The following is a 12,279-nucleotide window of genomic DNA, read 5'->3' on the forward strand; positions in this document are numbered from 1 at the left end:
AGGTGAGTAATAGAAAAAGAATATTTTGGCTTGCTAATCCTCCGAGTTCGATGTCTCATAACATCTGAAGTTTGGGTCTCTCAAACTCTTGGCTTTCGCCTGATGCTTGTCTGTGGCTGAGATCTTGGTTGTGAGCCAAACACAAATGATTTGTTGACCGCCTTGCCAATTCTGGAGTAGCCTGTCGTTAGTTGTGGTTCCCGCCTGCGCCCGATCAGCCTCAATTGGGATCCCGAAACCCAGCCTTTCACCTGTCTCGGTCTCTGACTTGCCCTGCCAGGCCTGGCCTAAATTACCTTGCCTTACTTAACCCAATCGACCTACCTCACCTTTTCAACCTTCATCTGCTCATTTCCCTCAGCCTGCGACACATCGTCGACTTCACTCGTGCCGCCATCTTCAATGCTCTCGGTGTCGCGACTCTAGATACTCTCTCTAGCCCATCTTCCTATACTCTCACGTGCCTGTGTCTGAGCCCCAGTCTTCTGGAGAACTCAACTCATTTGGCGCGATTAGCCAAGCTCCGACGTCGCAAAACCCTCTACCCGACTGCCTCCCCTGTCAAAAAAGCTGGTCGAGTCGTCTTCTATCTTTCTAGTGACCAACTGGTGAGAGTGCCGATTCTTTCGTGGCTTCTTGTCATCCTGCGTCCATTTGGTCTACAAGTCGACCTTTTCGTATTTCGTCTGAGGGTGCTTTGACCGCCACTCCGTCTATTCCATCACGCTTCCAGCTTCCGTCTTGCGCCAGGCCGTCGCCTGGCGGCACTTCTCGCTGACCAAGGAGCCGAGCTCATTTGTTTGATCATCAGTTGCACCATCTCTTGGTTTGCATTGTTTGTACGACCAGCGCTGCTTCAGAAGGTCGTCCCATATACTGCACACCAATCTCCAACCTCAGCCTTAATTAAATGACAGAACCCGAGGCAGAGCTTCAGGCGACTGCCAACCTCTCCCCGGTCTCCCCATCACCTGTTCATTCAGCCACCTCGTTGGCGGTCCCTGTACTTCAAGAGACCGTCGAGACCATCGACGCCATGGTTGCTGCCGCTGCCGCTGCCGCTACCGACGCCAATGGCTCTATGAGCAAGGCCCCTAATCTTGAGCCTATATCAGGGGCTGGTGGTGATGACGATATCGTAGATGACGACAGCCTCAACGACCCTTATGGTGAAGACGACACAGACGTGGCCGCCCAGCAAGTGCCGCAGCCTCAGGTTGAACAAGAACTACCCGACAGCAATGACGATTACGCAAAGACTTTTGATTCACCAATTGGGGCGGAGGAGGGTGAAGACGGAGTCGTCGAGCCACAAGATGTATCATCGCTACCACGAGAATCCAACGAAATTTCTCTTTCATCCGATCATTTGACAAATCGCACATCTCAAGTCTCCCATGTCGTTCATGAATCATCCTTGTCGGCCCAGCCAGGCCAGTCTGCGATATCAACTACTTCCAATGCTTCCTCCGAAGCTCAAGCTGCCGGCGTCGCGAATACCTTTACGTCGCAGCCATCCAACCAGCAAACGTCGTCTCCAAGCACGGCCAAGCCGGGCGCCAGTAACGCTACCAGCACTGCCAGTCCCTCAGCTGATATTCAACGCCTGGTTGCTGATCTCACAGCGCCTTCCAACTCCAACACACATAATGCTCCGTCCGTCTTAGGTGAACATTCTTCCGAGTCTGCTATTCCGTCTTCAGCCTTCTCGTCGTCAGCTTCTCTTCCACCGAGGCCTCCGCTATCACAGGCAGTTCCTCAGACGTATGCCTCGCAGCACCACCCACCTAGCATCAATGCCACTATTCCCTCGAACCTAGCTGCGCCCCCTACACCCGGGCAGCCATCCACTTATGTGGCAACTGGCGCGCCTGCTGCAGTCCCTGATACTCTGGGTGAATTTCCGGTCCCGCTTGGCTCCGGTCTCCAGTCGCCTACTGCCATCACTTCTATGAACGCCCCTCCATACTCACCCAAACCTGCTCTCTATAATACTGATCAAGCCCAAGATTCCGAATATGAGCGCCAATGGAATCAATTCTTAGCCGACGAAAACCAGTATATAGCTGAGGCCAAATGGGACCGTTTCCCAGAGGGTTCACGCATTTTTATTGGTACACGATCCGCGTCCGGCGCGTCCAAAAATGGCGCTCACATATTCGCTACAGGCAATCTCTCGAGCGACAAGGTGTCAAAACAGGATGTCTTCGATCTATTTCATCGGTTCGGGAGGATTGCTCAAATCTCACTCAAATCTGCGTACGGCTTCGTCCAGTACCATTCTATTGAGGAAGGACAGAGAGCAATGGATAATCTGCAGGGCATCGAGATCAAGGGTCGTAGAATTCGTAAGTAGTGCTTGCTGTCTTTACATATTGTGCTTCTAACGCTATCCAGATCTAGAAGTATCGCGGGCCCAAGACAAATCAAAAAAGGACAAGGCTCGAAGCCCAGACAGAAACAAAACCCGCGACAGTGGCCGTCGAAATGAACGGCAAGGCCACCAGACCCGGGATGATTATCGATCTGGTCGTGGTCATTCTCCTCATCGCAACGATTACGGAAGAGATGAGTCGTATGGTCGAGATCGAGGCTTCTATGACAACAGCAGGGGGCGTGCACGATCTCGGTCCCCAGGATACAGTCGCAACGGCAAGGACAACAATTATCGACGAAGAAGCCCGAACCCTTATGGGCGACCCCGACATGAGGCTGAGCTTGATCTCCCACGGAGGTATGGCGCAGACGTCCCTGACGTACAGGTCATCCTTCAGCCAGATGTAAATCGCGACTTTGTCAACTGGGTAGAGCAAGCTTTCAAGTCCCAAGGCCTCAGGTCTGAGGTTATGTTCCTGCATCCTAGGATTCCCAAGGACATGGTAGTTCAGCGGCAAGCGGCTGAAGGTGTTCATGCCGTTGTTGATCTCGATATTCGAGCGCAAAGCTCGGGCAAGATTCCGGTACAGGCCTTTGATCGCTCCGCTGGCTCCAACAATGTTCGATATGATCAGTACGAAAACCTGGACCCCGCTACTGCAGCCAAGGTTATTCTTCAAGCCAAGGCATCAGGAGGCCCTCCTAGCTATGGTCAAACATACCGAGGAAACGGCTATGGCAGTGCTCCTTATGGAGGTCAGCCCCCGTATCAAGCGCCTGCGGCCAATTACCCTGGCCCTCCCCCTCCCTCACATTACGGTCAACAGCAGCCTTCTCCAGTCAACGTCGCTGACATCGCGACCATGATGGGTCAGCTCGACCCTGCGTCACTTCAGCAATTGCTTGCACAGGTTCAAGGGGGCGTCCAAAACCCAGCGCCTGCTCAAGGTGGTTCAAGTGCAGCAGCAGCTGGAGCACCTCAACCCGACATCCAGGCACTACTTGGAAGTCTGGGTGGGAATGGTGCGGTGCCGCATCATCAACAACAGCAGCACCCTTCAGGCCCATATGGAGCTTCGTACGGGCATGGGCCACAGCCACCGTCGAACGGAGATGCAGCGGTTCAAGTTCAGAATATCATGGCGCAGCTGGCTAGATACCGGCAGTGAGACTGAACGACAATCTGTGAGCTCTTGATGAAGATGAGATATTGTGTGTGGCTGATGGCACCCTCTTATGATACCACCAAAGGTTACGGTTTCTTTTAGATGCTGGGATTTCTGGTATTCTCTTGTTCTTTTACTCATATTCTAGATTTCACGCCGTCTTAACGGCATCCCTACTTAGGGTTAGATAATGGAGTGTGGTGCGCTATTAGTAAGGTCGGAAGATGGGTGAGGCGTTGATGGACGAAATTCTTGATGGCTATTATGATGGTTTAGCAAGGAGGAGACTACACCTCGCGCGAGCATAGAATATGATAGTATGGCCTTTAACGACGGCGGTGTTGTATCGGTGTGCATCCTATACCGAATTGCTATAGGATGAGGTATGGCTGGTGTTTTGAACCTAAGATACCCAACGTGGTCTTTAGATATTCATAGTGCGCTCACTATTGGAGCAGCTTCCTATTCTTTTCGAGTTTCCCTGCGATGCCAGGTTCGTGGGGGCATGACTGACCTCTTGAACCAGGCCCCGGTGGTAAAGGGTCTTCTCTGCAAGGCATAACCGTCTCTACAGTTTTCTACACGCGACAACGCTTTCGTACCAACCACCTTCAAGACAGTCCAGGGGTCGCAAAGCAGCTACTTCTAGCTCGACATGGCAATCTAAGTTAGTTTGTGGAAGGCTGTGGAGATTCGGAAGGCTTACAACCGACGTTGCTGTTTTGTGTGATCTATTTGCTAACTCGACACTCTCAACCAACATCCTTCAGGCTGAAAAGGAGCTGCCATGGTGATCGTCATACATCGCCTTCCCTTCTACCATCCAAAACTTTCATTGTGCCACCAGACTTTGCGTCCCTTCATCACCCACGGCGTCACACTCTTGCGTAGCTCTCGGCTCATCTCGACAGGACCGCAGACCAGAATAGCCACACTATCCTGCTGACCCTTTTGGAACGTATCGTCAACGATCTTTTGTAGATCAGGCCTTTTGCTGTTTCGAACGACAGGACGAGTGCTCGGTTGAGATAAGTTGTTCATTTCAACACCAGCTGCGTTGTCGCTGTCATTGGCAACACCCATGTCTCCTGTGAGGAAGAGCTGCACTTGATCGTCGTCGAGAAGAGACTTGCCAGTGGGAGTCGAGGCGGCCCAGGTTGCGTCGCCTGCACTTCGAACGGCCCAAACGAGCTGGACATTCGTGGTTGAGTTCTCAGCTAGAACAGCGTGATAGAGTGGTACAGCAAATGTTGCTCCCACACCACCAGCCACAATGAGTATACGGCTGATACCTGAATTGATGAGGTCGTTGAACGTCTTTCCAATGGCACCATAAGGGCCCTCAATATTAAGTTCGACCTTCTCAGTCAACCCTCCAGCGTTGGTAGTTGAGGATAGATGGTGCAGACGATTCGTCATGGGGCCATTTCTTGTGCGTGCGACGAATGTCAACTCACCCGTCTCCTGGTTGGTAAATGCCACAGTGAAGGGATTATAAAGAAACTCGAAGACGAGATAAGGAGCTGAAAATTGCCCAATTCCTGGTCGCGAAGCCGCAGGGACGCTGAGATAGATGTGAGATCCGGGGCGGCTGGTGTACTTGGCAATCTTTGGAGCTGGAAGCTTGGCAGAGACTTTGACGAGACTTGTGCTAGGAATAGCTTCGATGGTAGCGGGAGCTGTGATGGTGGTGATCTTTCGTGCAGCAAGGTCAAGAACGAAGACACCAACGGCCTCGGCAATATAGAACCGTGAGGACGGTGCATGATAGTAGACTAATGGGGGGATAGCAAAGGCTCCAAAGAGGTGAACGATGAAGAAGAGTCGGTATGAAGCCTGACGAACGCGAGCCATGGCTGTACCGTTAAGCACATGGAGAACAGTGAAGCCAGCAACACCTGCAAATACAACCGGGGCGAAGAAACGTTTGAACCATATGCCAGATTCTATGAAGAAGATGTTGTATAAGATAGCATGGAGTATGAGCAGGGAGTAGATAATGCGACCAAGCACACGATGATATCGATTGAGATGCTCGTGAGATGAGTGAAGCAGGTATGCGTAAGGGTTGAGCGCTTTGAGAGCCAGGAGATACTGGATAGGCATCTGAGATGTTGCAACGATGCCCACTCGCTTTGTGAGATGTAGATAGTCTGTATTGTCAGCAACAAACCCATATGAATCCGAGACGGACTTTACATACCCTTGCCTGTGCCATGAACGCTCAGGACTAACAGCCATGCTGTCCAAGCAGTACCCAAAACCCATTCATCACGTTGTCCCCAATTACTTCCCATGAATACTACGTCCTCACCTAGCCACCACTGCACAATGGGGCCTTTATCTATAACTCTAGAGATCCATCGTTGTCGATTCGCTTTGACGCCTGGTGAACCTGGAACTTGATGATACCCGCTGTTACGGCCCTTGCGCACACGATTGACGAGTCGAATGACGAGAAATAATAGCGCCGGTACGAAAGCAGAGAGATGTGCTATATGTGCGTAGTAGTCGAGGCTCAGGCGACGCTGGTGCTTTTCCTCAACTGTTAGAGTGAGGAACTCATATGGCCAGCCCATCATGAGCTGAGTTGCCTTTGGCTGGAATCCGAACAAGGGCTCGCACAGTTTCTGATGAGATAAACCAGGAATATATAAGTCAATTGGATGAAACTCGGCTACGTTCGTGTACTTACTTATGAGGTCCTAGTCGATGAATATAGCTCAAGAAGACAAGATATGTGATTTCATGATTGGCTTGGTCAACAATCTCCAAGGAGGACAGCATGCAAATTGCATCAACCTAATTGGTCAGCACTTCTGGGCATCCCGATCTATATCCTACCCTACATGATGGCTACCTTACCTAGGGACTTTTGAAGCAAGTAACCAAGCCTGCCAAATGTGAATTCTTTTACAGCGCAAGCAGCGAAATAGAAGAATGTGACTCGAGTCTCCGATTTCCACATGATTATAGATGATTATGATACTCTTATCTTGATATTCATGTTTAAGTAACTTCAACCAAACATTCCTCGTGCGCACTAGTCCATCCCATGACATCCTAATTAGACCAAACTGCAGAGGAAAGCCCAGAAAACCATCATAGCACCAGAGCTCCACTAGCAATGCCAATCGCCAAACTCTTCATCTATCAAGACCGTTGCTGGTGACTCTGCGTCTACTGTCAGTCTTTGTGTCAACATGGCGGGCTCGAATTAAACCGCACAAGGCACATTACAACCCTCCCATATCACAATGGCTTTATGTTACCCTTGAAATTAAGGCAAAATTTAGCTCTTCGCATCGTCATGATCAGGTTCGAACTTGGTCTCGCCAAGCATGGGGCCGGGTGACGATGTCATGGCAGTTTGTGTAGCCGGCTGAGGCTGGCTTTGCACTGTTGGACCTGTCGGCCGGTTTGCCTGGGCTGGCTTCTGGGCTGGCTGATTGCTTGTAGCGGCATGTAGTCTCTGATCTAGCGCCCTGAGGGCGATGGCTCTTCTTCTCTCGGCCTCTGCGCGAGCGCCTCCAGGGGCACTCCGTTGGATCCGGCTGTCGTTTCGGGAGGCGTCTGCCGGTGTGAAAGGCGTACACAACCTCATGGCAACCATCACCAGGAAGATCTGATCGGCGATGGCAGCGACGAATGGCTTTACCGGGCCAGGGAAGAACTCGGCAAATGCAAATGTCTCGCTCGCATCGCCGCGGAGGGAGGCGTCTTGTGCCGAGTCGAGGTCGGGGAACACAGTCTTGTAGAATCGGAGATAGGTCCAGCTGGTAAGGAATCCAAAGATGGCAAGCCACAGAGCAGCTCTGGTCAGGAGAGGCGTGAGGGAGAGAAAGAAAACAGCGCCAATGTAGATGAGAGGAAATCGAGGGACTCGGAGAGATATGACACCGCGGAACAGGGTTACGGTATGCGCTGGGACGAGTTGGCTGAAAGCGACAAGGAAAGCAATCTGAACGGGAATGGTTCCAGCAATGACAGTCAGGCTACACAATTATGTCAGTTTCTCTTTATCTAGCATTGCAAGCGCAACATAATACATACGTCCAGTTCTCATTACGTGTAAGCGTGAAGCAAAGCACCATAACGCAGAGTGTCAGGAAGTTTGGAACCAGCGATACAATAGCGACAAACTTGGCCAGCTCAGCCGATGACCATGCTCTTTCGAGATATCGTCCTCCGTGGTATATCGTTATAGCAGCAATTCCGAGCGTAAACACATTACTCTCGACAAAAGTTGATGTTATGAACGTCCAGGGATAGATGATAGACAACTGCGGCACCAGAGTCAAGTAGGGAATGACGATGTTTGCGTTGGCAGTCCATTGCCGATATCTTATGGCAGCGCTGAGGATTGACTGGCCTAGTAGAGCAATGAGAAGGATACGTGTAACCGGCGGAATATTTATTCGAGGCGGCATCGTGACTTGGTTATGTAGGTTTCAGGTTCGGATCGGCTCTTTTTCCAAACTCGTTGAGGCTATCACAGGTTGGATATGTTGGGCCGTTGGTGCGATATATCGGCAGTTTTAACTCGTAATTCGTCAAACAACCCGAAGCTTGATAGTGATTCTTTTTGCGCTGTAGCTATTGTCGTAATCGGGAATTTTTGTTGTCGGCGCTGGCCTTGACAAGGTGTTTTATTGTCTTGATTCCCCTTTGATGCCACGAGAACTGAACTGTCCTCTGTAAACTTACCTATCAGGCTATCCCTGCGGTTGCCAGCCTCACCACTTTAGGGGACCACAGCCTCTTGTGGCGCACAGCTCGTCTAGGAGCCTAAGGCAGCCACAACTTACAATCCCCATGCAATGTGAATCCCTGCAGATGAGCGCCTGATCAGTTAATTTTGATGAGGCCTCTTTCTCCTCATTTACGTAGGGTCTGAGAGTCTAAAGCGATACTTTGATCATCTTGTGGACTAACAGTCCAAGTATCAATGTCTATATGTATATACATATTGAATTCATCAGAGAAACTCAATCAAAACTCGACGCGCTTTGAGATCTATCTTCACGAACGCTGGTGCTACAAGCCTCAAGCTTTCGAGATCTGACTGTGGAGACTTTCGTGATGCGGCTGTTCAAGACATCGCTGGGCCAAATCTACCGTATATGAAACAGTTCCATCACTATTTATGCAAGCCCTATACTGATTTCATCCTCCACAGCAAGTTATCGGCTCACAGTCCAGGGGAGGAAAAAGAACCCAGGACCTTGATCCTCAGTGACAAAAAGACTCAGGTAACTGAGTTAATTTAGGATACCTTTTGCTGAGTTTATTGTAACACCTTCGAGGACTCTGTCAGGACACGCTAACAAATATCTAGACATCCATTTAGCGGAGGGACTCTGATTTGAGACTTTTGTCAGCAAGGAAGACCATTAGGATTGACGTCCTTGATCCACTAACTAGTAAGTGCCCACACCTTTTAGCGATAAAGCCACGGTTAGAGTTTGAGATTGAGATTTTGCTGAAAACCTCATTTGTTTCACCTGTTAGCGTTGCATATTCAAGGCCACGCTGAACTCAATAACCCTTGCCTCCGGGAATATCTCTCGATGTTTAGATGTACGGCCATCGAACTCAATATTACTGATGTCGCGCCCTGTACTCCGTATCATCAATATTTGGGAGATGGAGATGGAGATGCTAAATTCGGTCAAGGCTCGGGGGCCTCGGCAAAGAACAAGATGACGGGTGCCATTCAACGCGACCAATTCTTGATTCACATCTGATTGGTCAACAACGTTTAGATTGTCGATGCTGTTCCCCTGTTAGCCTGTGCCTCTCGAACATCCATCAAATGGACTCGGTGGGGCCTCCCGACTCTGGAATGTCGTGCAGGGCAAAGCAGAGACAGCCACATCTTTGATCTTGCCATGGTCTACTCCGTATTATTTCGTTGCCGAGGCGAGGGCATTCGAGTCGAATGTCATTCTCAATTTTCAACATACCAACAAAAATGACAGCATACAAAATTGGGAGCTGCTTGCTCGAGACGCAACCGGAGATTTGTGGAATGTATAGCAACGGCTCAGGCCATGTTGCGTTGGTGGAGGGTCCAAGTACCGACGGGAGATGTACAAGGTCAAGCAAGAACCTCGGGAATGTCACGGGAGGCTTGCAACAGGATAAATCACGTGACAATGAGCCACTGAAATGATGGCGTGTTTATACTTGATGAGACCTTCTAGGATGGAGGATATCATGAATATAGGTGGTGGTTATGCTCTTGTCCTGGGCGAGCGAGGGCCTCAAGGACTTAAATCGTCATCAAGTCTGTGCATTGATATGATAAAAACAGAAGAGGGAGAAAGGAAAAGCACGGGACCCTGTCGAAGTCAAAAGGTGCGGGTACCCGCCAAGTTCGGAGGTTTGTCGTGGGCTACTGTGCATGTGTGGGTGGAAGCAAGGCATGCATTCGTGGGCGCTCTTAGGCAGCGAATTGGGGGGTGTTAAGCTGTACATCCCAGAGATCACAGCTCCGTGTCCTGGGTGACGATGATGAGGTTGTTCAAGTCGCGTCGCCTTCGCGAAACAGTTGAAACCACGATCTTTTTAAAAAAAAAAGAAAGACAGCTAAGTTGGCGGTTCAAAAAAACCCGGGCATGGGCAGCCGCTGGCCCCGGTTGCATGGTGGGCTGGCTGCTTGGCGGCCCCTTTGCGCGAGCTAGAGTATTGCCACGTAATGATGAGAGTTCAGACAGGGCTGTGAGTGAGTGAGAGCACCTTTTTTGCGATAGACGGGATGGGCCAAAACATTCTACATAGTTGCAATGTTTCTCTGTACACAGTCGCTGACAACAGTCTTTGTCTCTGTTGCACGAGATGTTGCGAGGGTTTTGAGCAGTTGCACAGCTTATGACTGCAGTTTGGAGATGACGCTGGCAACCTGGTCAGCAAGCAATGGAACCGAGCCAAGTCGTGAGCATGCCCTGCAACCTGTAGCCCTGCTTGTCCTCGTAACAATTGATCAGTGAGTGCGCTTGTTTTTCTCTCTGCCTGCCTGGCGGCTATCGGTGAGCGTAGCGAGTTGTGCATATCATGTCACGCAGAGACAGCTGGATGGATGGATGCTCAGAATGGACTAGATGACATTGGGTGTGGCATCCATGCAGCTTGTCCGTGGTGGCATCTGCCCGTCCGGAGCTGTGGGAGCCAGGCGTGCGACGTGCAAGGCAAGCTGGCAAGCAAGCCGGTGTTTTTGGTGGGGCTATTGATTGTGGGCTTGTCTTGAACCATCCATTCGCCTCCCCAGACTGGTTCGACGGAAGGTTGAGTTGAGTTGAGTTGAGGTGGTGGAGGTGGTGGCGGATATCGTTGAGGGGCTTTTGCTCCATTACCTACTTCGTCGTGCTTCCCAGATGAGAAATTAGGTAGCAACAACGAGCTGCTGCCTCTACGGATACCAAGTCGTGACATCGCGAGTCCGGAGACAATGAGGCCAAATTGGACTCGGAATCTCTAGTGAGTACCGCAGGGGTGAAAGGGATGGGCGGGGGACAGAACCTGACACATTTTCAAGTAGAGGTACATTGATCAAGTCGAGTCTTGAAGCCCTTGACCCAAGCTTTGAGCCTTGAACCTCCCATGGCCATACCCCTGTCGTGGCCGATCTGCATCCGTCCGTCTCAGATTTTTGGGAGGAAAGGCGAAATGCATCAGCCCAAGCCCTGAAGCATGGCAGTGAACGCGGGCTAGCCGTGACTAAGGCAGCCGACGTCATATGATTGGGCAAGGATTCAAGAAGCCTCATGCACAAACTGGGGGGAAATCATTGACGGAACACCATCACACTCGCAGCGGCAGGGGCGTAATCTAATTGATGACGAGCGATAACAGATTTGCTCGGTTGTGTTTTCTGCTGATAGAGGCAGACCAGAGCAGGCAGCAAATGAGCGAAGGGGAAGAGACGAAGCAATCCTTTCCCTGGCTATGACCCGTTGGTTGGTTGCCCCTCGTTGTCAGTCAAGTCACTCTCGAGTGTCATCACCCAACAAGGGGCATGATCTTCGAAACCTTGCCATTCTCGTGGACGGATGCTTGCTTCTGTTGAAGGCGAACCTACTGGTAACGATGATGGAATGACCAACAATTGAACAGACCAGACCAAGCCTGGCCAGGCCAGGGGATATCTACCGTTGTCTTCAATGTGTGGCACGGTCATGGCTAGAAGCAGGGGGTGCGTGCTGTTATTTCAGTCATCAATCATCTTGGAGGTTACATTTCACCATCAATATCCGCCATGGCCCAAACGGGTTCAAGGACCTTCAAATGCTCACAGCAAACCCCTGCTTGCCCGAGCATTCAAGGTCCACAATCCGCAGGTCCACGACCCCTGCTCGGCGAATCGATTGGCTGCCACTCCACCATCTCCAAAGTACCGATACCTTCAGCAGCGCGCCAGGCATGGGTGTCACTGTTTTTCTCCTCTAAAATAGAGAACGAGTTTGTTGGAGAGTCTAAGAGTCCAGTTCTGTCTGTTTTTCCATCCTTCGACCTGGCGTTCGCTAGCGCCTGCCCCATTTCAAGACCGCCGTTCAGTGGGTTAGCTCCCTTGCACCCAAAAGCATCTCGGTAATACGTGAGTTTAGTTACTAAGGTAGTGAGTTGTGTGTACTACTTGGACGTTTTGTGCTTTCTAGTCGTCATCCCGCTATTTGTCGAGAGCAGATGCCAGGAGCAGCCAGTCTTGTCCGATCACGCTGTTTACTGTTGCTCTGCT

General features: G+C 50.7%; 4 protein-coding genes across 13 annotated transcripts; 2 read left to right on the forward strand and 2 right to left on the reverse strand.

Moving 5' to 3' along the window:
- The first annotated feature begins 253 nt into the window (after positions 1-253).
- Positions 254-5,745, forward strand: FVEG_00788 (hypothetical protein). Of its 4 annotated transcripts, XM_018887389.1 has the most exons (4): positions 275-1,667; positions 2,010-2,114; positions 2,169-2,348; positions 2,398-5,745. In XM_018887389.1, the coding sequence occupies exons 1-4, from the start codon at positions 911-913 to the stop codon at positions 3,543-3,545; spliced, it is 2,190 nt and encodes a 729-aa protein (XP_018743142.1). In that variant the 5' UTR covers positions 275-910; the 3' UTR covers positions 3,546-5,745. The 4 variants fall into 4 exon arrangements, with proteins under 4 accessions (XP_018743139.1, XP_018743140.1, XP_018743142.1 ...); XM_018887387.1 differs by having other exon boundaries at positions 266-2,114; XM_018887388.1 differs by having other exon boundaries at positions 2,010-2,348.
- On the reverse strand, positions 3,840-6,388 carry FVEG_00787 (hypothetical protein). Of its 6 annotated transcripts, none has more exons than XM_018887383.1 (4): positions 6,238-6,388; positions 5,746-6,172; positions 4,249-5,695; positions 3,840-4,187 (listed from the first exon to the last, which is right to left on the reverse strand). In XM_018887383.1, the coding sequence occupies exons 2-3, from the start codon at positions 6,122-6,124 to the stop codon at positions 4,359-4,361; spliced, it is 1,716 nt and encodes a 571-aa protein (XP_018743136.1). In that variant the 5' UTR covers positions 6,125-6,172; positions 6,238-6,388; the 3' UTR covers positions 3,840-4,187; positions 4,249-4,358. The 6 variants fall into 6 exon arrangements, with proteins under 6 accessions (XP_018743136.1, XP_018743135.1, XP_018743134.1 ...); XM_018887382.1 differs by having other exon boundaries at positions 3,840-4,191; XM_018887381.1 differs by having other exon boundaries at positions 5,746-6,388.
- A 21-nt stretch (positions 6,389-6,409) lies between these two features.
- FVEG_00786 (hypothetical protein) lies at positions 6,410-8,268 on the reverse strand. 2 transcript variants are annotated; one of them, XM_018887379.1, is made up of 3 exons: positions 7,596-8,268; positions 6,771-7,537; positions 6,410-6,716 (listed from the first exon to the last, which is right to left on the reverse strand). In XM_018887379.1, exons 1-2 carry the CDS (start codon positions 7,970-7,972, stop codon positions 6,835-6,837), a joined length of 1,080 nt encoding a protein of 359 aa, XP_018743132.1. In that variant the 5' UTR covers positions 7,973-8,268; the 3' UTR covers positions 6,410-6,716; positions 6,771-6,834. The 2 variants fall into 2 exon arrangements, with proteins under 2 accessions (XP_018743132.1, XP_018743131.1); XM_018887378.1 differs by having other exon boundaries at positions 6,410-7,537.
- Positions 8,269-11,634: 3,366 nt separating this feature from the next.
- FVEG_00785 (hypothetical protein) lies at positions 11,635-12,135 on the forward strand (the record flags this gene model as incomplete). The annotated part of the gene is made up of 1 exon (XM_018887377.1): positions 11,635-12,135. The coding sequence occupies exon 1, from the start codon at positions 11,800-11,802 to the stop codon at positions 12,133-12,135; it is 336 nt and encodes a 111-aa protein (XP_018743130.1). The 5' UTR covers positions 11,635-11,799.
- Between the last annotated feature and the right edge of the window lie 144 nt (positions 12,136-12,279).

Source organism: Fusarium verticillioides, chromosome 1 (genome assembly GCF_000149555.1).
Source record: "Fusarium verticillioides 7600 chromosome 1, whole genome shotgun sequence".
Lineage (NCBI taxonomy): Eukaryota > Fungi > Ascomycota > Sordariomycetes > Hypocreales > Nectriaceae > Fusarium > Fusarium verticillioides.